The sequence below is a fragment of the Rhinatrema bivittatum genome, chromosome 16 (genome assembly GCF_901001135.1).
Source record: "Rhinatrema bivittatum chromosome 16, aRhiBiv1.1, whole genome shotgun sequence".
Taxonomy (NCBI): Eukaryota; Metazoa; Chordata; class Amphibia; order Gymnophiona; family Rhinatrematidae; genus Rhinatrema; species Rhinatrema bivittatum.
The window spans coordinates 71,381,147-71,403,900 of NC_042630.1; the positions used below are offsets into that span (position 1 = coordinate 71,381,147).

A 22,754-nucleotide genomic window follows, 5' to 3' on the forward strand; every position below is an offset into this window, starting at 1 on the left:
CTTGGAGCGGTCTATAGCTAGGGTAGGCCGCAGAACAGACCAGTCTGGAGCATGGTCTGCTTTTCATCAGTTTAATTTCAAAATCACATAACAGAAAAGAAGCAAATGGCTTCTTACCTCAGCAGACTGACATGCAAAGAAAAATATCCAGAACAAACACAGCATTGGATTACAGCTTCCTTCTTCTCCCTGGGGCCTCTCTAACTCTCTCTCAGGGCCTCACCTTTGTATCCCTTATCTCAGGGAAACGCCCCCACCCGAGGATCCCTTTCCTGTCTGTCTTAAGGTGGACTGGGCCAGATAGCTGGAGCCAGTCCGTTAAGGCAGTCTGAGGCTTTCTATCACATACTCTATCACACATGGGTTATTTTTCCCTATATGCATCACTTTGCACTTATCCACATTAAATTTCATCTGCCATTTGGATGCCCAATTTTCCAGTCTCACAAGGTCTTCCTGCAATTTAGTGCAGGCAACTTATAAATAAAGAGTATGAGCCCTAAAGTGACTGGGTTAGAAACTGGTTGACTGGGAGGTTACAAAGGGTAGTGGTAAATGAAGTTCATTCTGAGGAGAGGGGTGTGTGTGGCAGGGATTAGACCTTGGAGTGGTTTTTATTTCCCACATTTTTGTGAGCAACATAATGAAAGGATTGTCAGGAAAGGTTTGTCTTTTTATAGATTATACTAAAATCTAGAGATGTGAATCGGAACCGGAATCTGTTCGGATTCCGGTTCCGATTCACATGTGTTTTTTTTATCATCGGGCCCGATCGCGGTTTTGTTTATTGGCTGCGCCCGAGCCGATAAACAAAAAACCCACCCCAACCCTTTAAAACTAATACCTTAGCTTCCCCCACCCTCCCAACCCCCCAAAAAACCTTTTACAGGTACCTGGTGGTCCAATGGGGGTCCCTGGAGCGATCTCCCGCTCCTGGGCCGTCGGCTGCCACTAATCAAAATGGTGCCGATGGCCCTTTGCCCTTACCATGTGACAGGGTATCCATGCCATTGGCCTGACCCTGTCACATGGTAGGAGCACTGGATGGCCTGCGCCATCTTGTGCTCCTACCATGTGACAGGGGCTGACCAATGGCACCGATAGCCCCTGTGACATAGTAAGGGCAAAGGCTATCGGCGCCATTTTGATTACTGGCAGCCGATGGCCTGAGTGCAGGAGATCGCTCCCGGACTCCCGCTGGACCACCAGGGGCTTTTGGCAAGTCTTAGGGGACCCTCCTGACCCCCACAAAACTTACCAAAAGTCCAGCGGGGGTCCGGGAGCAACCTCCTGTACTTGGACCGTTGGCTGCCAGTATTCAAAATGGCGCCAATAGCCTTGCCCTTACTATGTCACAGGGGCTACCGGTGCCATTGGTCAGCCCCATGGTAAGAGCACAAGATGGCGCCGGCCATCCAGTGCTCCTACCATGTGACAGGGTCCAGCCAATGGCACAGATACCCTGTCACATGGTAAGGGCAAAGAGCCATCGGCGCCATTTTGATTAGTGGTAGCCGGCAGCCCAGGAGTGGGAGATCGCTCCAGGGACCCCCACTGGACCACCAGGTACCTGTAAAAAGTTTTTTTGGGGGGGTCGGGAAGGTGGGGGAAGCTAAGGGATTAGTTTTAAAGGGTCGGGTGGGTTTAGGGGTTATTTTTGTGTGCTATTTTTCCCGCCCTCCCCCAAAATGATAAGAGAACCCCCACGATCAATATCGTGGGGTTTTCCTATCGTTTTGGGGGAGCCCCCGATTTCTGAATATTTTGAAAATATCGTCTGATATTTTCAATCGTCCAAAGCCCGATTCACATCCCTACTAAACTCTGCAACAAGGTAGACAGCCAGGAAGGTGTGGAATACAGGAGGAGGGATCTAGTGAAGCTCAAGGGGTTTGGCAGCCAGAATTTAATGCTAAAAATGCAGAGTTATGTATTTGGGCTGCAAAAGTTCAAGGGATAGGTACAGTATAGGAGTGAAATTCTTAAAAGCACTAAGGAATATATGATGATTTTAAGGTGGCCAAACAGGTGGATAAGATGACAGCTAAAGCCAGAGACATGCTTAGCTGCATAGGGAGAAAAATGGTCAGCAGAAAAAAGAAGATAATACCCCTGTATAAGTCCCAGTTGGAGTTGGTCTAGATCAGGGGTCCCCAATCCTTTCCTGGGGGCCTACCAGCCAGTTGCATTTTCAGGATATCCATAATGAATATGCATGAGAGAAAACTGCATGCACTGGTCTATATGGTGGCTTCTAAAATGATCAGTGATCTTCATTCTAAAGCATATGGAGACAGACTTAAGAACTAAGTATGTATACCCTTGAGGAAAGGCGAGATAAAGGAGATGTGATAGAGACATATCTACAAGGTTTTCAGACAAAAGGAACCAGGCCTCTTTTGAAAGAAAGGAGGCTCTAGAACGAGGGGTCATGGGATAAGGGTGAAAAATAGTAGTCTCAGGAGTAATCTAAGGATATATTTCTTTACAGGCAGGGTAGTAGATGCATGGAATAGTCTCCCCATGGAAGTAGTGGAGATGAGGACAGTGAATTCAAGAAATCAGAGGATCTATGAGGGGAGGTAGTGATTATATAGCTGATAGTTGGTGTGGATGGGCAGACTAGATAGGCTGTATGGTCTTTTTTGCCATCATATTTCTATGTTTCTATAAGTGTGGGGATGAGCTGAAGAATCAGTGGTATTGTAATATGAAGGGAAAATGGGACATACACTGAATGGTCCTGGTAATTTTTTCTGAGATCATACTCTATTTTCTGTGTAGAAAACTAGAAGGAACTTTATTAAAGAAATGTCAAGAAGTCTTAGAGTATAAACATTTTTTTTATTTGTTTTTTTTGTTTGCTGCCTCTGATAGATCCAGCAATCAAGTTACATGGATCAATGTGTGGCGATTCTCCAGCCACTGTTTTATGTGAGAGTCCTGCCTACCACTGCCATTCTAGTGTACCCTATTGCCCCTCAGGGCAGCTCCAGCATTCCATGGGCCTCGTATAATTCCTGAGTGAGGTTGTACACTCTGATGATGGCCTTAGCTGTGGTGCTCAGCACTAGCTGTGCCTCCTGCTCCTCCTGCACACACATCACCTGGAAGAGCTCTCCCCGTGGTGGCATGGCCATGAAAGCCAGTGCTGCTGCTTGTCGCACAAACCAGCTGTGATGGTGGGCCAGAGCCTGCTTGTATGCCTCTGCACACAACTCTCCAGTTCTATCCCTGCTTGTGCTGGTACTTAGTTTGTAGAGGAAGAGCTCCAACCACTTTAGGGCTCGATGAAGGCGCAGGAGGGTGCGGCAGCCAGAAGGCACCTGGTCCCGTGGCAGCTCCTTGAAGTTCACCAAGCCATGGTGCAGCTCATGCTTAACCATGGACTGCAGTGTTTGGTATTTGGCACTGCTCCTGCCCCCCAAGTACTCATGCATAATGTTAATCTTGGTTGTAGTCTCCTGAGAGATGAAGCCAAAGACCATGCCAAGTGAATCCATGAATCTGTGAGGGGGTGAGAAATATTTTATAATATTATAATATTTATAGTATTGTAATTTATAGTATTATAATTTCTGTCTAATAAAATACTATAAGAATGGACAGGATCGGTTTTGTAGGTGATCTCCATGGCACTGTCTATTCAATAGCCACAATCTACAAAATGTCCACCAGATGACAGTCTGGTTCATCTGTTCAACCTATATGCCTGGGGGAATTGTGCATAGAAAAATTTAAAATTCTGCATAAAAAATTTACAAATTCTGCACAAAATTTACTTGTTCAAATGAAACAGTATAATCACTATCTTTGAGTAATAGTTAATCTTTTTCTGTTGAACTGGAAATTATTACGTAAAGATGTGAGGGGGAGAAGACCTGGTTGGCGCCATTTTCGAAAATGATGCCAACTTGGCCCAGAGCTAGGGGGGTGTCCAAGGCCCTACTGCTGACCACCAATGCATTATTTTAGGTAATAGGTAATTCTTCCCTCTTTAAGAACCCTCCTTGTGATAACTCAAGCACCACAGCTTTCTAAGGGACTTGGGTAATTCTAGGACCCTAGCTGTTTGGGATTGACTCCGGGAACCCCCTCCACCCCTTTCATTGGAAGGGTAAAAAGGGCTTCCTATGGGGTGGATGATACAAAGAAGTCTAAAAGGTTTTGGGGGGGTCGGGAGGGTGGGGTCGATTTAAAGGGTCGGGTGGGTTTTGTTTTTTTTTTAGCGGTGCGGGCCTCCCTAAAAAAAAAGGGTCGGGAGGGTGGGGGAGGCTAAGGGGGGTCGATTTAAAGGGTCGGGTGTGGTTTTTTTTTTATCGGGCCATCGGCACCATTTTAATTAGTGGCAGCCAAAATGGCACTGGGCCCCCCCCACTGGGCCAACAGGTAATTTAACATTTTGGGGGGGGGGGGAGGGTCGGGAGGGTAAGGAATTGGTTTTAAAGGGTCGGGGTGGGTTTAGGAGTTGTTTTGGTGTGCCGGTTTTCCCGCCCTCCCCCAAATAATTCCTGTGCCCTATTTAACGATACAATACAAATGCCCCTGACGATAAATCGGGGGCATTTGTATTGTATCGTGCACTCTAACGATTTAGGGCGATTTTAAAATTATCTGATGATAATTTTAATCGTTCAAAAATGATTCACATCCCTACTATCTACAGTCCGGAGAACTAATGGACCAGAGGCAGCATGGATTCACCAGGGGAAGATCCTGTCAGACAAATCTGATTGACTTTTTTGACTGGGTAACCAAGGAACTGGATCAAGGAAGAGCGTTCGATGTCATCTACTTGGATTTCAGCAAAGCTTTTGATACGGTTCCGCACAGGAGACTGGTAAATAAAACAAGAAGCTTAGGAGTGAGTGCCGAGGTGGTGACCTGGATTGCAAACTGGTTGATGGACAGAAGACAATGTGTGATGGTAAATGGAACTTTCTCTGAAGAGAGAGCGGTTTTAAGTGGTGTACCGCAAGGATCGGTGTTGGGACCGGTCCTGTTCAATATCTTTGTGAGCGACATTGCGGACGGGATAGAAGGTAAGTTTTGTCTTTTTGCGGATGACACTAAGATCTGCAACAGAGTGGACACGCCGGAAGGAGTGGAGAGAATGAGACGGGATTTAAGGAAACTGGAAGAGTGGTCGAAGATATGGCAGCTGAGATTCAATGCCAAGAAGTGCAAATCATGCATATGGGGAGTGGAAATCCGAATGAACTGTATTCGATGGGGGGGGCGGAAAGTCTGATGTGCACGGAGCAGGAGAGACCTTGGGGTGATAGTGTCTAATGATATGAAGTCTGCGAAACAATGCGACAAGGCGATAGCAAAAGCCAGAAGAATGCTGGGCTGCATAGAGAGAGAAATATCGAGTAAGAAAAGGGAAGTGATTATCCCCTTGTACAGGTCCTTGGTGAGGCCTCACCTGGAGTACTGTGTTCAGTTCTGGAGACCGTATCTACAAAGAGACAAAGACAAGATGGAAGCGGTACAGAGAAGGGCGACCAGGAAGGTGGAGGGTCTTCATCAGATGACATACGAGGAGAGATTGACGAATCTAAATATGTACTCCCTGGAGGAAAGGAGGAGCAGGGGTGATATGATTCAGACTTTCAGATACTTGAAAAACTTTAATGATCCAAAGACAACGACAAACCTTTTCCATCAGAAAAAAATCAGCAGAACCAGAGGTCACGAGCAGAGGCTCCAGGGAGGAAGACTAAGAACCAATGTCAGGAAGTATTTCTTCACGGAAAGGGTGGTGGATGCTTGGAATGCCCTTCCGGAGGAAGTGGTGAAGTCTAAAACTGTGAAGGACTTCAAAGGGGCGTGGGATAAACACTGTGGATCCATCAAGTCTAGAGGGCGTGAATAAAGAGGAGGCAGCAAAACACTGCACGGAGCGGCAGTAGCCACAGAGGCATTCACGGAGCGGGATGCCAGTGGTTGGTGTTCCACCTTCACGGAGAGGAAGGATGGAGGGCTGCCATCTCCAAAAAAAAAAAAACAACAACAAAAACAAACAAACAAAAAAAAACAGGTATGGGGCAGGGGTGTGGCCTGCTTGTTACAGTGGTTGCTACCCCTAATTGAGCTGGACGTTCACTTGGATGCAGATACGGCGCTGCTCTCTACATTGGTGGTGGGGTGGAGGGGAATTAGGGCTGGAGGGTACTGGAAGCCAATAGTAACAGATGGGAGAGAGAAAAAGGGAAAAAAATGGATAAAGTGCGTAGCTTGCTGGGCAGACTGGATGGGCCGTTTGGTCTTCTTCTGCCGTCATTTCTATGTTTCTATATTAGTGTGCCAGAAAGCACAAGTGTTTCTTGGCTCTCCCAGGAGGAGAAGCCAAAGCGATCTGGAAAAGTGAAGATTTTACATGGGCAGGTGTGTAAATAGGATTTGGACTCAGAGCTGACCTCGTTTAAAATGTGCTGCAGGCAGCTGATTGAACCTGAGTTCCAGGGACTGAACTAACAGCTTCTATATGCTTCAAAACTCTTGCGGTCTGAAAGAGTGGCATCAAAGCAGAATTTCTTTATGCAGTTATTTACTTCTGATTATTGTGGCTTGACTTCCTAATACAAGGGTTTGCTGTGCTGGTATCAGAGTCACAGAAACTGGCTATGAAACTCCTGCAATCAGACACAGGCACAGTAGAACTTTAGGGGTGCTGGATCTAGAAGCTGAGTTTGCCTTTACAAGTACAGGTTTTAATTTTTTTTTTACTGGTTTTAGTTGTGCCTGAGTGTGCTGTGAGTTTCAGAGAAGCTGGTGTCTGTGGCAGGCAAAACATTTTCAGGAATCACATTCAAAACAGGTGAACTAAGGGTTTGTAAACTAGCACTTTTCACATATCCATTTGGCAGGGTTAAGAAAATGACATTCCTGAACATACCCAGATCAGTCCAGACAAGCGGGTTTTATTCATCCCTACCAACAGATGGAGGTAGAGAACAAAACTTTGGGCACTGGTACATATACAAGAGTGCCACCTGCAGTCCCTCAGTATTTCTCTACCTCTAGCAAATGGTAGAGGTACTAAACCTGCAGTCCTGACTGATTGAAGTGTTGTTGAGGAAAATTTGCTTCCCGAGGTGCCAGGTTCCTGGACAAGGGCCATCCCCTGGCTGGAGCCCGGCGAACAGGGGGTTGGATACCCCTGCCTAGTTCAGCCCGCATCTCCAGGACCTGGATAGCCAGTGGTCTGGCTCCCTCAGTGGGACCTGAAGCCCCCCTCCGCCGGCCAGAGCACTTTCAGGGCAGTACCCAACTTTTTTCTTTGGGGAATTATGCTGGGGTGTCTGTGCCTTTAAATTTTTGTTAACATAAAAAAAAAAGACCTGCTTTGTAGCTGAGGCATGAGTGCAGGAGCATCGGGGATCAACGTGGGTGGGTCCAGAGGTATGCGGAGGTTTGGGGACCAGTTGCAGAGGCGCAATATCTCCCCGGGGTGGGGGGGGGGGTGTCGATTTGCCATTTCAGCTGACCGGGCTGCGGTTTTTTTCTGATGGCTCAGAGGACAGACTTTCACATCGGCGGGAGATGCAGGGGGTAGTGCGCACTCTTCTGTTTGGTTCTCGGCTGCGTGGTACACCCCTCCCTCACGCGTTTTTGCCGCGTTTTCTAAGCAGGCCCTGCTGTTTAGCATTTAGTGTTTAAATAAAGTAAAAAAGTAAATAAATAAAAATAAATAAATAAAAAAGGAGAAGTGCAAATGGCAGATTTACAGCAAGGGGAAGCCTGCCGGTCTTGTGGGAGCCGGGTGGCTTTTCTCGATGACCTATGCCTCTGCACAGCTTGTGCAGTAGGGGGGAGGGGGAATCTGAGCACAAATTAATGCCACAGAGACACTCCAGGCCCACGGAAGGGGATCTGGGAGCTCAGGAGGCAGTGGCAATGGCTGCTGAGGCGGCACCAGATGGCGGACAGCCAGGGCTCCGGGGGGCCCGCACCACCTGGTGTTCCCAGAACACGGCCAGACTCTGACAATCAGGGTGTCTCGGGCCCGAGTAACCCCAAACGGCCCTCGGGCACCCCTGGGGGTTTTTCACCCGAATTTGTTCTTCTGCTGCATGATTGATTTATTTATTTATTTATTTATTTAAAATTTTTATATACCGACATTCATCGAGAATATCACATCGGTTTACAGTATAACGCAAACAGACGCCTGGAGTGGCGCTTTACATCGAACAAATATAACATGTTAACAAGAGAGTAATTGGGGGGGGGGGGGAAGATATGATGGGAGTATAGCATTAAATATTATAAACAAGATTTGCAAGTATATACAATATGTACATTAATGGGGGATAGTATAAAATATAAATTTGGGCAGGCTATGAAGTGAGAGGGGGGGTGAGAGGAGAGGGGAGGGAAGGGAGGGGAGGGTAGCGCGGTGGAAAGAGAAAGGGGAAGTTAGATGTATGCTTTAGTGAAAAGCCAGGTCTTAAGCTTCCGCATGAAGGTTTTTAGGCATTCTTCTTGCCATAGTTCGACTGGCATTGTGTTCCAGAGAGTCGGCCCGGCGATCGATAGCGCACGGGCTCTCGTGGAGGATAGTTTGTAGAGTTTGGGAGAGGGGGTAGGCATGGTGGCGAGATGTGGGTGTCTAGTGGGCTTATTAGATTGGTGGAGGCGGAAGGATTCATTAAACCAGTTCATTTCAGGATTGTATAAGGCCTTGTGGACGATAGAGAGAGCCTTATATTGTATACGGGATGCTATTGGGAGCCAATGCAGATCTTTTAAAACAGGTGTGATATGGTCATGTCTGCGTGAGTTGGTCAAAATCCGGGCTGTTGTGTTTTGCAATATTTGAATGGGGTGGATGGCGTTGTTCGGTAGGCCGAGGAGGAGAGAATTGTTTTGGCGAAGATGGTGGTTTGTAGTACTGTACGGAAATCAGGGGGATGTAGTAAGGGTTTAAGTTTTTTTTAGGGTGTGAAGTTTAAAGAAACCGTCTTTTAGTATGTTACTGATGAATTTCTTCAGCGTGAGGTGACCATCAAGGATGATTCCCAGATCACGGACTTGTTGGGCAAATGGTATATGAGAAAGAGGGGAGGGGGGTTCGGTTGGTTTTGGGGTGAGATTAACATGATTTCAGTTTTATTGGTGTTAAGAGCTAAGTGGATGGAAGATAGGAGATTGTTTATGGATTGGAGGGTGTCATTCCAGATAACCATGGTTTTCGATAGTCAGCGATGGGTATGAGCAACTGAACGTCATCAGCGTACACATAATGAGGGAGATTGAGACTAGAAAGGAGGTAACAGAGGGGTAAGATGTAGATATTGAAGAGGGTTGAGGATGATGCTTTCCTGGCTAGGCAGGCACGTGCGGTCAGAAGGCTGGGCACATGGATTCAGCAAAGCAGAAGGTGGGTCCCCCTAGCGGATCTGGGGGCTGACGCCTACCGTCCCAGGGGGATCGCACGGTGCAAGAGGAGTCAGATTCAGACTCGGAGGACTTCCAGGAGGAGGATGTCCTGTCCTTGGGAGACGATCAGGATGCGGATCTGGCAGGGGACCTTCCTCTGGACCCCCTAGATCCTAGATTGGGTCAGGGGGGAGCGGAGATTCCGTAGGTGGAAGGCAATGATCCACGCGTGATTCACCTGTTTAGGAGAGAGGAGCTTTGCCCGCTCATTCTCCAGGTGTTGGAGGTATTGTGAGTCAAGCTTACTCTAGAGGATTTGGATGCAGAGGGCGTTAATCCGGTGCTAGATGGCTTTCGGAGACCTCCCAGTGCCTTTCCAATTCCTAAGAAGATCCAGAAACTGATTACCAGAGAGTGGAACTCCCCCGACTCGGGGCTGCGCGTCGGCAGGGCAATGCCCAAGCGTTATCCGCTGCTGCAGGAGCATTTGGATGTCCTCAAAGTCCCGAAGGTGGATGCCACAGTGTCGGCGGTCACCAAGAAGATGACCATCCTGGTGGCTGGAGCCTCCACTCTGAAGGATGTTCAGGATTGGAAGTTGGAAGTGCACCTCAAGTGAGCCTTTGAGGTTCTGGGTCTAGGCCTGCATGCAGCGGTCTGTGCGAGTCTAATGCAGCGCGCCTGTTTGTGTTGGATTCAGAAGCCGTAGCAGCAGTCGGCCTCTGGAGGCGGGAGTTGCCTATGGAGTGGACGCCTTATATGACCTGGTGCGACACTTGTAGCTGAGAAATTGGTCAGCTGATCTTTCATCAAAGTCGCAGCTCTGTAACTTGCCCTTTCAGGGGAAATTTCTTCGGTGAGGACCTGGACCGCTTGATGAAATCGCTGGGTGAGACAAAAGGCAATCGGCTGCTAGTGTTGTATCCGTCGGTCGCAGACGGCTGCGACCGCTCTGCCTTACCTCTTTTTATCCTTATTCCTCCTCCTTGGGCAAGATGGCTGCGTCTGGTGCCTATCTAGGACATCTGGGTGAGAATACATCTTCAGAGACTGTTGAATGTATTGGCACCTTGCGGATCAGTGCCTTACCTTTCTGCAACATACCATCTACCTGCAGCAGTACAATAAAGCTTTCCATCCTCTGTGTCTGCTACCTGCGTTCAGGCTGTTGCTGTGGTTCCCCATGGGGCCCCTTCGAGTGGGAGGAGTCATCTCCACAGCAAGCAAGGGTCCACAATGCCCTAAACACAACAGCCGGAAGATCGGAAGTCGAGTCGTAAACCCTTTTCCTCACATTACCTATTCCACACATTAAGAAAGGTGGAAAGAAGGCAAAACGATTACTGTCATAGTTAAAAGGTGAGGTGAAAGAGGCTATTTTAGCCAAAAAAACAACCTTCAAAAATTGGAGCCATCTGAAGAAAATAGGATAAAACATAAGCATTGTCAAGTTAAGTGTAAAACATTGATAAGACAGGCGAAGAGAGAATTTGAAATGAAGTTGGCCATAGAGGCAAAAACTCATAATAAAAACTTTTAAAATATATCCGAAGCAAGAAACCAGTGAGGGAGTCGGTTGAACCATTAGATAACCAAGGGTTTAAAGGGGCTCTTAGGGAAGATAAGGCCATTGCAGAAAGACTAAATGAATTCTTTGCTTCCATGTTTACTAATGAGGATGTTGGGGAGATACCAGTTCCGGAGATGGTTTTCAGGAGTGATGAGTCAGTCGAACTGAATGAAATTAATGTGAACCTGGAAGATGTAGTAGGCCAGATTGACAAGCTAAAAAGTAGCAAATCACCTGGACCAGGGTACTGAAGGAACTAAAAAATGAAATTTCTGATCTAAAATTTGTAACCCATCATTAAAATCATCCATTGTACCTGAAGACTGGAGGGTGGCCAATGTAACCCCAATATTTAAAAAAGGCTCCAGGGGCGATCCGGGTAACTATAGACCAGTGAGCCTGAATTCAGTGCCGGGAAAAATAGTGGAAACTATTCTCAAGATCAAAATTGTAGAGCATATAGAAAGACATGGTTTAATGGAACTCAGTCAACATGGATTTACCCAAGGGAAGTCTTGCCTAACAAATCTGCTTCATTTTTTTGAAGGGGTTAATAAACATGTGGATAAAGGTAAACCGGTAGATGTGGTGGATTTTCAGAAGGCGTTTGACAAAGTCCCTCATGAGAGGCTTCTACGAAAACTAAAAAGTCATGGGATAGGAGGCGATGTCCTTTTGTGGATTACAAACTGGTTAAAAGACAAGAAACAGAGAATAGGATTAAATAGTCAATTTTCTCAGTGGAAAAGGGTAAACAGTGGAGTGCCTCAGGGATCTGTTCTTGGACCAGTGCTTTTCAATATATATATATAAATGATCTGGAAAAGAATACAACGAGTGAGGTTATCAAATTTGCGGATGACACAAAATTATTCAGAGTAGTTAAATCACAAGCGGACTGTGATATATTACAGGAGGACCTTGCAAGACTGGAAGATTGGGCATCCAAATGGCAGATGAAATTTAATGTGGACAAGTGCAAGGTGTTGCATATAGGGAAAAATCACCCTTGCTATAGTTACACAATGTTGGGTTCCATATTAGGAGCTACCACCCAGGAAAAAGATCTAGGCATCATAGTGGATAATACTTTAAAATCGTCAGCTCAGTGTGCTGCAGCAGTCAAAAAAGCAAACAGAATGTTAGGAATTATTAGGAAGGGAATGGTTAATAGAATGGAAAATGTCATAATGCCTCTATATTGCTCCATGGTGAGATCGCACCTTGAATACTGTGTACAATTTTGGTCGCCGCATCTCAAAAAATATATAGTTGCGATGGAGATGGTACAGAGAAGAGCAACCAAAATGATAAAGGAGATAGAACAGCTCCCCTATGAGGAAAGGCTGAAGAGGTTAGGGCTGTTCAGCTTGGAGAAGAGACGGCTGAGGGGGAATATGATAGTGGTCTTTAAGATCATGAGAGGTCTTGAATGAGTAGATGTGACTCGGTTATTTACACTTACAAATAATAGAAGGACTAGGGGGCATTCCATGAAGTTAGCAAGTAGCACATTTAAGACTAATCGGAGAAAACTCTTTTTCACTCAACGCACAATAAAGCTCTGGAACTTGTTGCCAGAGGATGTTGTTAGTGCAGTTAGCTGGGTTCAAAAAAGGTTTGGATAAGTTCTTGGAAGAGAAATCCATTAACTGCTATTAATCAAGTTTACTTAGGGAATAGCCACTGCTATTAATTGCATCAGTGCATCAGTAGCATGGGATCTTCTTAGTGTTTGGGTAATTGCCAGGCTCTTATGGCCTGGTTTGGCCTCTGTTAGAAACAGGATGCTAGGCTTGATGGACCCTTGGTCTGACCCAGCATGGCAATTTCTTATGTTCTTACGTTCCTCGCGGCCCCACTTTCGGGAGGTCAGGCATTTTCGTCCGGCAAGAGCTTCAGGAGGCTCAGGGGCAAGGCAGGCGTCACATAGACAGCAGTCCTTTTGGGGGACTGGAAGGTCTGCAAGAGGCGGTTTCGCCCAGGGGGTGGGTGGCAATAAGTCCTCCCAATGAGATCCGGCGGGTCCGCTCTTCGTCTCTGGTCATCGAGGGCCGCTGGGTGTTGAGTGTGGTGAGCGAAGGGTATGCCTTAGAGTTTTATCGCCCACTGAGGCCCACCTTTCTGGAATTGCATTGTCTTTCCTGAAGCAAACGGGCAGCTATCCAGGAAACGCTTCATCGGTTGTTAAGTCTGGAGGCAGTGGTACCGGTGCCGGCGACTGAGCGGGGACTAGGCCGGTATTCTATCTATTTCATGGTACCAAAGAAGGAGGGTACCTTCCGGCCTAAACTGAATCTGAAAACGGTAAACCAGAATTTGAAGACTGCGCACAGTAATTGCGGCAGTAAGGAAAGGAGAGTTTTTGGCATCCCTGGATCTCACCGAGGCTTATCTCTATATTCCCATCCAGCGGGAACATCAGACGTTCCTCAGGTTCATGCTGCTGGTACAGCATTATCAGTTTCAGGCGCTTCCCTTCGGTCTGGCCACCGCTCCGTGCACCTTTACAAAGGTGATTGTGGTGGTGGTCGCGGCCCTGAGACAGGAGGGATTGTTGGTAAATCCTTACTTAGATGACTGGCTGATCCTGGCGAAGTCTCTGGAAGAGGGGGTGCAAGCGGTAGACCGAGTGCGGTCCCTCCTGGAATCGCTGAGTTGGATCATCAATGTACAGAAGAGTCATCTGTCACCCTTGCGGTTCCTGGAGTACTTGGGGGCCCGTTTCAACACCCAGTGAGGCAGAGTGTTTCTCATGGTTGACAGGATGAACAAGCTTCAGGAGCAAATTGCTCGTCTCCTGCGGCTACCAAGGCCAAAAGTCTGGGATTACTTACAGGTCCTGGGCTTGTTGGCGTCTACGTTGGAGCTGGAGCCATGGGCCTTTGCTCATTTGAGACCCCTGCAGAGGGCGTTGCTGTCCCATTGGAGTCCTCTGTCACAGCAGTACTTTCTGCCCCTGTCTCTGATGGAGGCGGCGAGGGCCAGTCTAGCCTGGTGGATGACGTGCAGCAACCTGGAGAAGGGAATGCCTCTTGAGGCCCCGGATTGGGTGGTGGTGAGCACAGATGCCAGTCTTCGAGGCTGGGGGGCGGTTTGCCTAGGTAGGTCTGCACAGGGCCTGTGGATCAGCTGCAGTCGTTAGGTTGGGTAGTCAACTTCGCAAAGAGCCAGCTGGCACCGTCTCAGCAATTGGAATTTCTGGGAGCCCGATTCAACACATATGCGGGCAAGGTTTTCCTTCCCCACCAGCGGATGGAAAATTTACTGTCTCAAGTTCGGCGTCTGTTGGTCCTCCCTACAGCATGGGATTATTTGCAAGTACTTGGACATATGGCCTCTACTCTGGAACTTGTTCCTTGGGCCTTCGCTCATATGCGACCTTTGCAGAGAGCGCTGCTTTCCCGCTGGGATCCCAAGTCGGAGAACTATCACCTGCCCTTACCATTAATGGAACTGGCCAGGTCCAGTCTCAGTTGGTGGTTGGTACCGGGCCACCTTCTTCAGGGGGTGGACTTGGAACCTCCCCTTTGGATAATCGTTACGATGGATGCCAGTCTGACAGGTTGGGGAGCAGTCTGTCAATCCAAGTCAACGCAGGGGCGATGGTCCCCTCGACAGGCCAAATGGTCGATCAATCGGTTGGAAACCAGGGCAGTTCGCCTGGCCCTACGATGGTATACTACTAAACGACAGTATAGAAAAGTTTTTAAATAAATAAATAAAACTTTCTTCCTCTGATACACCGCAGGGCGGTCAGAATTCTCTCAGACAATGCAACAACTGTGGCGTACATAAACAGACAAGGTGGCACATGAAGTTGTCCGGTGGCCACCGAAGCGGATTTATTGATGGCCTGGGCGGAATGCCACCTGACCCATATCGTGGCTTCTCACATCACAGGTGTGGACGATGTACAGGCAGATTTTCTCAGTCGGCAGCGCCTGGATCCAGGAGAGTGGGAGCTGTCGTCCGAGGTGATGCGGCTCATAACTCGCCACTGGGGGACCCCGCACTTGGATTTGATGGCAACTTGGCTGAATGCCAAAGCGGCTCGCTTCTTCAGTCAGGAGAGAACACAGATCAGAAGGGGTGGATGCTCTGGTGCTTCCGTGGCCTCCAGATATTCTCCTTTATGTGTTCCCCACGTGGCCACTGGTGGGAAAGGTTCTAAGGCACATAGAATCCCACCGGGGTCTGGTCATTCTAGTGGCTCCAGAGTGGCCTCGAAGACCATGCTTCGCGGATCTTATCAACCTAGTGATAGACGGTCCCTTATGTCTGGGTCATCTCCCGAATCTTCTGAGGCAGGGTCCCATATTTTTTGATCAAGTGGATTGCTTTTGTCTAATGGCTTGGTTTATGAAAGGAGGCAACTGAGAAAGAAGGGTTACCCGGAAGCTGTGATTTCCACTCTTCTTAGGGCCTGCAAGACCTCGACATCCCTTGCCTATGTTAGGGTCTGAAAGATTTTTGACTCATGGTGCAGTGGGTTGAAGTTGTCCCCACAGCGGACCTCTATAGTGCATATTCTCACGTTTTTGCAAGGTGGCTTGAAAAAGGGCCTAGCTTACAGCTCGCTTTGCGTACAGGTGGCGGCCCTGGGCTGTCTGCGGGGTAAGATTGAAGGCTCTTCCATTGCCTGTCATCCGGATGTTGCTCGTTTTTTATGCAGAGTTAAACATTTACACCCTCCAGTGCGGTCGCTTTGTCTGTCCTGGAGTTTGAATTTGGTTCTCCGTGGTCTCTGCACTTCGCCGTTTGAACCTATCAAGCGGGCCACCTTGAAGGAGTTAACTCTCAAAACAGTATTTCTCGTGGCCATTTGTTTGGCGCGTCGCATTTCCAAAATTCAGGCATTATCATGTAGAGAACCATTTTTGCGTATAATGGAGATGGGAGTATCCTTACGTCGGTACCCTCCTTCTTGCCTAAGGTGGTCTCGGCTTTCCACGTCAATCAGTCGGTGGAATTACCAGCCTTTTCGGAAGACAATATCTGCTCTTCTTGCGGTCGAGACCTGCGGCGATTAGATGTCCGATGGACCCTTTTAAGGTATTTGGAAGTAACTAATGATTTTCATCGGTCGGATCATCTTTTTGTCTTGTGGAAAGGTCCCAAGAAGGGACATAAGGCTTCCAAAACTACCATTGCCCGCTGGTTGAAGGACGCTATTGCTTCCAAGTACATATGTCATGGACGTCCGGTCCCTGACAGACTAAAGGCTCACTCTCTCCACTCTTAGGCAGCATCATGGGCTGAAAGCCAATGTGTTTCGCCCCAGGAAATTTTCAGAGCGGCTACTTGGAAGTCATTGCACACGTTTGTTCGACATTATCGGTTGGATGTCCGGGATCCGGCTGTAGATTCCTTTGGCAGCAGTGTGCTTCGAGCGGGACTCTCGGGGTCCCACCCCATTTAAGGCGGTTCGGATACATCCCAGCAGTCTGGACTGATCCTGGTACGTAAAGGGAAAGGAAAATTAGTTTCTTACCTGATAATTTTCGTTCCTGTAGTACCAAGGATCAGTCCAGACACCCGCCCAAGTATGTTTATTACAGAGAGTCCACTCGTATTCTTGTTGTTTGGGCCTTCATCTTCACCGTGAACGGAGCATGGCACACGGGGGCCTTCTCTTTTCGCTGCAAACGGCGCGCCGGACCTTCAACTTCGCCACGAATGGAGCGTGTGCCATGGGACGCGCTCCGTTTGTGGCATGCCGGGGTCTCCTCTGCTATTTTCTGTGCAGAATTTGGCAATTCTGCGCAGATGGGGAATTCTGCGCAAATTCTGCATTCCGCAGTAGCGCAGAATTCCCCCAGGAGTAGTATTTGCACAGCCAATCTTAGCCTTAATTAATAAACACACTCTTCTCTAGTTCTTACAAGAGCACTAAGCATTTGTATAGCCAAGCATTTGTATAGCCAAGCTTAACCCTAAGTTCATGGTCAGGCATGTGGAATCATGCATGTGCATTGGGCCCCCTGCCTCTTCCTCTTACCTCTCACTGTTTACCCAGTAGGGTCGTCTGTTTTCTCCACCTCCTCCATGGGAGCTTTGTTTTAAATTTTGAAAGAATGGACCCTGGTTGGTCTGATTGTGAGTGGATCGGCTGTGGAGGGAGGAGCAAGATGCTCCTTTTATAGAGGGGATGATGTGCACTCAGGACATTTTGGTGTTTTTTTGTTTTTCAGGCAGTTAAGTCTCTTTTGGTGGCATCTCTTCTCTCTTGCATCAGAATCTTACCAGTTTGGGAACATGGCCCGTACAAGGCGAGGTGCAGCGACAACTTCACATGTGAGCAGCACGGTCCTGGGTGAGTTGGCTTCTCCTCAAGGTGATCAGTCGTCGACTGGGGTATTTGTCATGGTCTCTGTCCCATCTGGTGGCTCAGTTGAGAATGGCAGTCGTGGGCGAAGCACATCCCTTGCTATTCCAGCTCCTTCAGTTACTACTGATGTGGATCCTCTGTGCCTGCTTCCTGCTGAGGATTGCGGATCCCTTCTGGGAAATGTCGGCGTGAGTTCAGGCATTTGTGCTTCTTCTGGTGTGGGGGTGGCACAATCTCCAGCCTTTATGAGCTCAGTGGCACCTTCAACGAGAGGTGTGAGGGTAGAGGGTAAAGGGTAAAAGGCCCACTTCTGGTAAAGGCCCTGGCCGGAAGAGTGGTTACGGGGCTGGGATATCTGCTATGCCTGCTGCTTGTCTGGAAAGCACATCTATGGTTGTCACCGGTAATCGCACAGATGTCAGGATCAAGGTTCCTTTTGCCATGGGACTTCAGTAGATGTGGGTCCGTCGACAGGAGGAGAGGAGTTCGTGGGAAGTCTGACTCCTTTGGCAGTGAATGGGATACAGTTCGTGGCTGGTTCGGGAGTCCACATGGGGTAGATTTTCAAGAGGTGCCTGTACAGGTCTGCCTGAGATGAGAGGAGTGCTCTTGGCCCTGGATGGTGGCCTGGTATGGGAATGGAGGAACCATGGAATGGAATGGGTTATGTGCCTACTTAGGGACAAGGGGTTTCTGGAGTGGACACTATGGTTGCCAGAGGTGCTTATGGTGCTTCGGGTAGGGGGAGGGCTCCAAGCCACGGTGCTCTGCCAGTATGCCCCAGGGCTACACAGGCTGTTCTTTCTGTTACAGGTGTTGCAGACAGAAATGGTCTCCCTGGAACTTCTAGTCAGAAGGCCTGAAGGAATTGCCAGGTAGCTGGTGCAGCAGGAAGGACTGATGGTAGGGATGCAGCGGCCGGTGGTGTTAACAGAGGTGGATCTTAGCCTTCTCAGAGAGGTGAGTTGGAGCAAAGTGGTCTTGTTTCTAGGGAGGGTTGCTCAAGATGGAAGCGGTGCTGCTCATCCTTCTTCAGGGTCTGGTAGTGATTACCCTGCAAAAGTGCGATCTCAGGGTGTCGAACATGACCCCCTACAGCAGGGGTCGGGAACCCATGGCTCGCGAGCCAGATATGGCTCTTTTGAGGGCTGCATCTGGCTCGCAGACAGTCGCCACACTTTCCCGCTGACCCAGCTGCTCCCCGGTCCTCCTCCGCCCGGGCTTAAAATGCTGTCAGCCCGGGCGGAACGCGGCAGGACAGCTGGAGTCAGCGGCACCGGCGTGCTCTCTTCGCCCCCCCCCCCCTCGCGGCCCGGAAGAGGAAGTGAAGAGTATCGGGTGCCTGCGCGGCAAGAAGAGGCCACGCTAGTGCGCTCGGCATCGGCCCGAAGAAAAGAAGACTGCAGCGCGGCTCGGAGGAAAATGAAGAGGTTCAGCCGCGGCCGATGGGACTCCGCCTCCGCGAGGGCTGAAAATGAAGAGGTTAGCGTTGGGAGGAGGCTGCTGCTGCTGCCGCAAGTTCCCGGGGTGGGGGAGAGAGAGAGTGAATGAGCGAGCAAACACACATGCTTGCTCACTCATTCACTCTCTCTCTCCCCCACCCCCACCCCGGGAACTCGCGGAAGCAGCAGCAGCCTCCTCCCAACGCTAACCTCTTCATTTTCAGCCCTCGCGGAGGCGGCGTCCCATCGGCCGCGGCTGAACCTCTTCATTTTCCTCCGAGCCGCGCTGCAGTCTTCTTTTCTTCAGGCCGATGCCGAGCGCACTAGCGTGGCCTCTTCTTGCCGCACAGGCACCCGATACTCTCCACTTCCTCTTCCGGGCCGCGAGGGGGGGGGGGGCGTGTGGGTGTGTGTGTGTGTGTGTTTGTGTGAGAGAGTGAGAGATTGCATGTATGTGAATGATTGAGAGCCTGTACATGTGAAAGAGAGTATGTCTGTGATTGAGAGCCTGCCTGTGAGAGAGAGAGAGAGCATGAATGTAAATTTACCATTGGGAACCTGTATGTGTAAGTTTGTGATTGAAAACCTGTTTGTGTGAAAGAGTATGTGTGTATGATTGAGATTCTTTGTGTGTGAGAGAAATCATGTGTATGTATGATTAAGAGCCTGTGTGTATAAGTAAGAGAGAGATCATGTGTGTCTGTGTGTGATTGAGAGCTGGTTTAGGTGATGGAGCATGTGAGTATGTGATTGAGAGCCTGTGTTTAAATGAGAGAGAGAGACCATGTGTGTCTGTGTGTGATTGAGAGCTGATTTAGGTGAGGGAGCATGTGAGTATGTGATTGAGAGCCTGTGTGTAAATGAGAGAAAGAGAGGACATGTTTGTAAGCATGTGAATGAGTCTGTGTGTGAGAGAAAAAGACAGCATGTATTTATGTGATTGAAAGCCTGTGTGTGTGTGTAAGCGTGAAAAGATAGACAGCATGTGTGTAAATGTGTAATTAAGAGCCTATATAAGTGAGTGAGAAAAAACGTGTATATGTGAGTACTGAGAGCATGTGTGTATAGGTGTGTCATTGAGAGCCAGTGTGAGAGAGAGCGCTGGTATGTGACTGAGAGAGGAGAAAGTTCCAAGCAAACCACCCCACCTCCTGCTAATTCAGAACAATCTCAGGACACCTGGATATCAAACGTTCCCAGGTATGCAGAGCAAAAAAATGTTTGTATCCTTATTATTTTTCATTACTGGGTCTTTGTGTCTGCTATTTTGAAATATTTTGTTGGTATCTGGAAATGTTTTATATGTGTTTTTAATTATTGGATATTCCACTCATTAGTTGTTTCGAAATATGTTCTTTTTGTTAGTACAGTTTTACTGCTGATGATTTTATATTTCTTGATTTGTTTTATAAGGATGGGTGATGTTTCTTTTTTCCTTTGTTACACTGCATACAGAGACTCTGGCTTGTTGCAGTTTCCAATTCATTTTTTTCTGTATGCTTCTTGTTATGCGTTTTGGTCTCTTTATTCTATGTTAGGTGAGGGACAGTACGTGATTCAGGTGAGGTTTTCTGCTGGCGTGTAGTTTCTGTGTAGGACTCTATAGCAGCCTGACTTGGTCCGTTTTCCTAATAGGAGATGTATTGGTGTCTTAAGGCCTGGTGTAATATTTTCAGAGACTTATTGTACTTTAAAAGTGTGATCTTACATAAAATGCACACATTTACTTATATTTAGTTTTAAACATATTGTATGGCTCTCATGGAATTACATTTTAAAATATGTGGCTTTATGGCTCTCTCAGCCAAAAAGGTTCCTGACCCCTGCCCTACAGGATATGGTTCACCTTGCCCTGGTGGCTTTAACTGAAATTTGGGAGGGTATCCAGAAGCCTATGGAAGAAGATTAAAAAGAGATCTTACATTAATATTATTCGCTTATTGGAAGGGAGGTAGGAAGAAGGATAAGGAAAGAGATCGCAAAAAGGTGCCGAGGATTACTCTGAACTGGATTAAGTGTTTTTTATGCTTAGCCAGCATAATGGGTTATTTTGACTCATCTCAATATGGTTCCTTATTGGCTTGCAGTGACTGCATTATAGGGGCATATAAGGATTATGAGGGATTGTCATGGTTGAGCTATGATGAAAGGTTCAGGGACAGAATGGAGAAGAATAAACATATCATGGGGTATGCAGGTTATTAACCTTTGGCTTATCCAACTAACAAAAAAGGGGTTAGTGAGTAAGAGGATGGAGGCTGCTCCAGGTTCCATGTCTAGTTCCTTTCATCCCTTTCAGGACCCTTAGAACAGGGATTACAAGTAGATCGCAGGGCGGAGGCCACGGCATGTGTTGGAGATTTAACAAATCTACTTGTCTATTCACAGATTGCAAGTTCAGGCATGTTTTTCAGTCTGTGGAGGTAGTCACCAGGCTGTCAACTGTCCATGGAAACCGGCTGTTGGGGGGGAGGGCTAGATGTGGCAAGTGAGGTTTTCTTGATAAGGAAAGCCCTTTCACCAGTTAGGTTGCAGGCCTATTGCCTTGGCTGTGTTTATATCCATGTAGGGAGTGTTACGATTCTGCTCACAGGCCTAGCTGCGAGCAGCCTCTCACCTTTCCAGCTGTTTGCCTGCTTCCCGACGCTGTTGTCCTGCGGCTCGGGCCGCCATCTTCCCCTCGCGGCCTGGAGGCCGCTACCACCACCACCACCACCCGCAGCAGGGAGCCATGCTGCTGTGCCCTGATGTGGCCAGGAGGACACCGACGCCATATTCACGTGGCGGGAGCTGCCGCCGTCGTTCCTCTTCTTCTTGCAGCCAGTAGGCCACTCCAGAGCTCCGCTTCACGGCCTGGAGGCCACCGCCTGTGCTTTACACGGCTGGAGCTGCCCTTGGTCCTCTCTTCAGTAGCTGGAGCCGCCTCTGACGCCTGGGCCTACCTCCTCCGATTCTCCTGCACAGCATGGCTGCTGTCCCTGGTCCTGCCTCCTTAGACGTGGGGCCGTGCCTCTCTTCAAGATTTAAAGGGCCAGTCCTCCTGGCTCCTCCTTGTGATGTCATCCTGGGTGGTCCTCTTCAGCCCTACAAAAGGGCTCAGTCTTCATTTCCTCTTCGCCTTCACAAGGCATCAGTTCTGGAGTTGGACTGCTCCTGGATCCTCTGTTCCAGCTCTTCGGTCCAGGAGTCTCTGATGATGTCCTCCTCCGCTTCTTCAAGGCACTCTGTTCTTCATGGGAATTCCCTTGTCTTCCTCTGTGGTTCCTGATCCTTCGTCTCATCTTCGTTCCATGTTTGGTCTCTCGTCGGATCCTAAGTCCTTGTCTTCTGATCTTCTTCATCCGACCCTCCTGATGTCTTCACCTTCAGATCTTCCTGAAGTCCTCATCTTCTGATGTCCCATCCTTCCTAAAGTCTGTCATCCTGTTGTTCTGCCTCTCAGAGCCTCCTTGCTGCTCTTGGTTGGGTGACCTGGGGGTCCGAGGTCCAGATGTCTTGTTTTCCAGTTCACTTGACACCTTCTTGATGCTCTTGACTGAGTGCCCTGGGGGTTAAAGTCTTGATGTCCTGATGTACCTGACGTCTTCGTGTCAAGTTGTCTTCATCTTCAGAATCTTTTTGATGTCCTCGTCTTCAGTCCTTTTTCGCTGTCAAGTGTACAGATCTTTTTGGCTCCTACGACTAGGAAGCCTTCAGACTCTTTGGTACCCTCATCAAGGTAGCCTTCCTCTCTGATATCCTGGTTCCGGATTTTACCTCCTAGTGGGCCATCCTCAGTTCAACTTTGGATGACTTTCAGATGCATCTTCCACACCGGGTTAGAAGTTTCGTCTTCGATTGACCTGTCAGGTGCATTGATCATGCTTGGTCCCCGAAGCTCGGTTCAATATGGGTGCTGCTACGAGTCATGGCCGGATACTTTCATACTGAGTTTTAACTCTTCTGTTGTTTTTCCATTCAGCAAGTGTCTTCATCAGTGTCCCTGATGTTCTTTTCTTCAGCCTTCATCCTTATCCAGTATCAT

The 22,754-nt window shown here is 48.3% G+C and overlaps 1 protein-coding gene across 2 annotated transcripts in view; it reads right to left on the reverse strand.

Annotated features, from left to right (window-relative positions):
- Nucleotides 1-2,520: 2,520 nt before the first annotated feature.
- LOC115078202 (ceramide-1-phosphate transfer protein-like) overlaps nt 2,521-22,754 on the reverse strand; it is a 46,731-nt gene continuing 26,497 nt past the window's right edge. The window contains exon 4 of one of the 2 annotated variants that reach the window (XM_029580954.1): nt 2,521-3,507. In XM_029580954.1, the coding sequence (XP_029436814.1) occupies nt 2,982-3,507 (526 nt within the window). In that variant the 3' untranslated portion in view covers nt 2,521-2,981. The remainder of the gene's footprint in view (nt 3,508-22,754) is intronic. The other variant, XM_029580955.1, reaches the window with a different exon arrangement.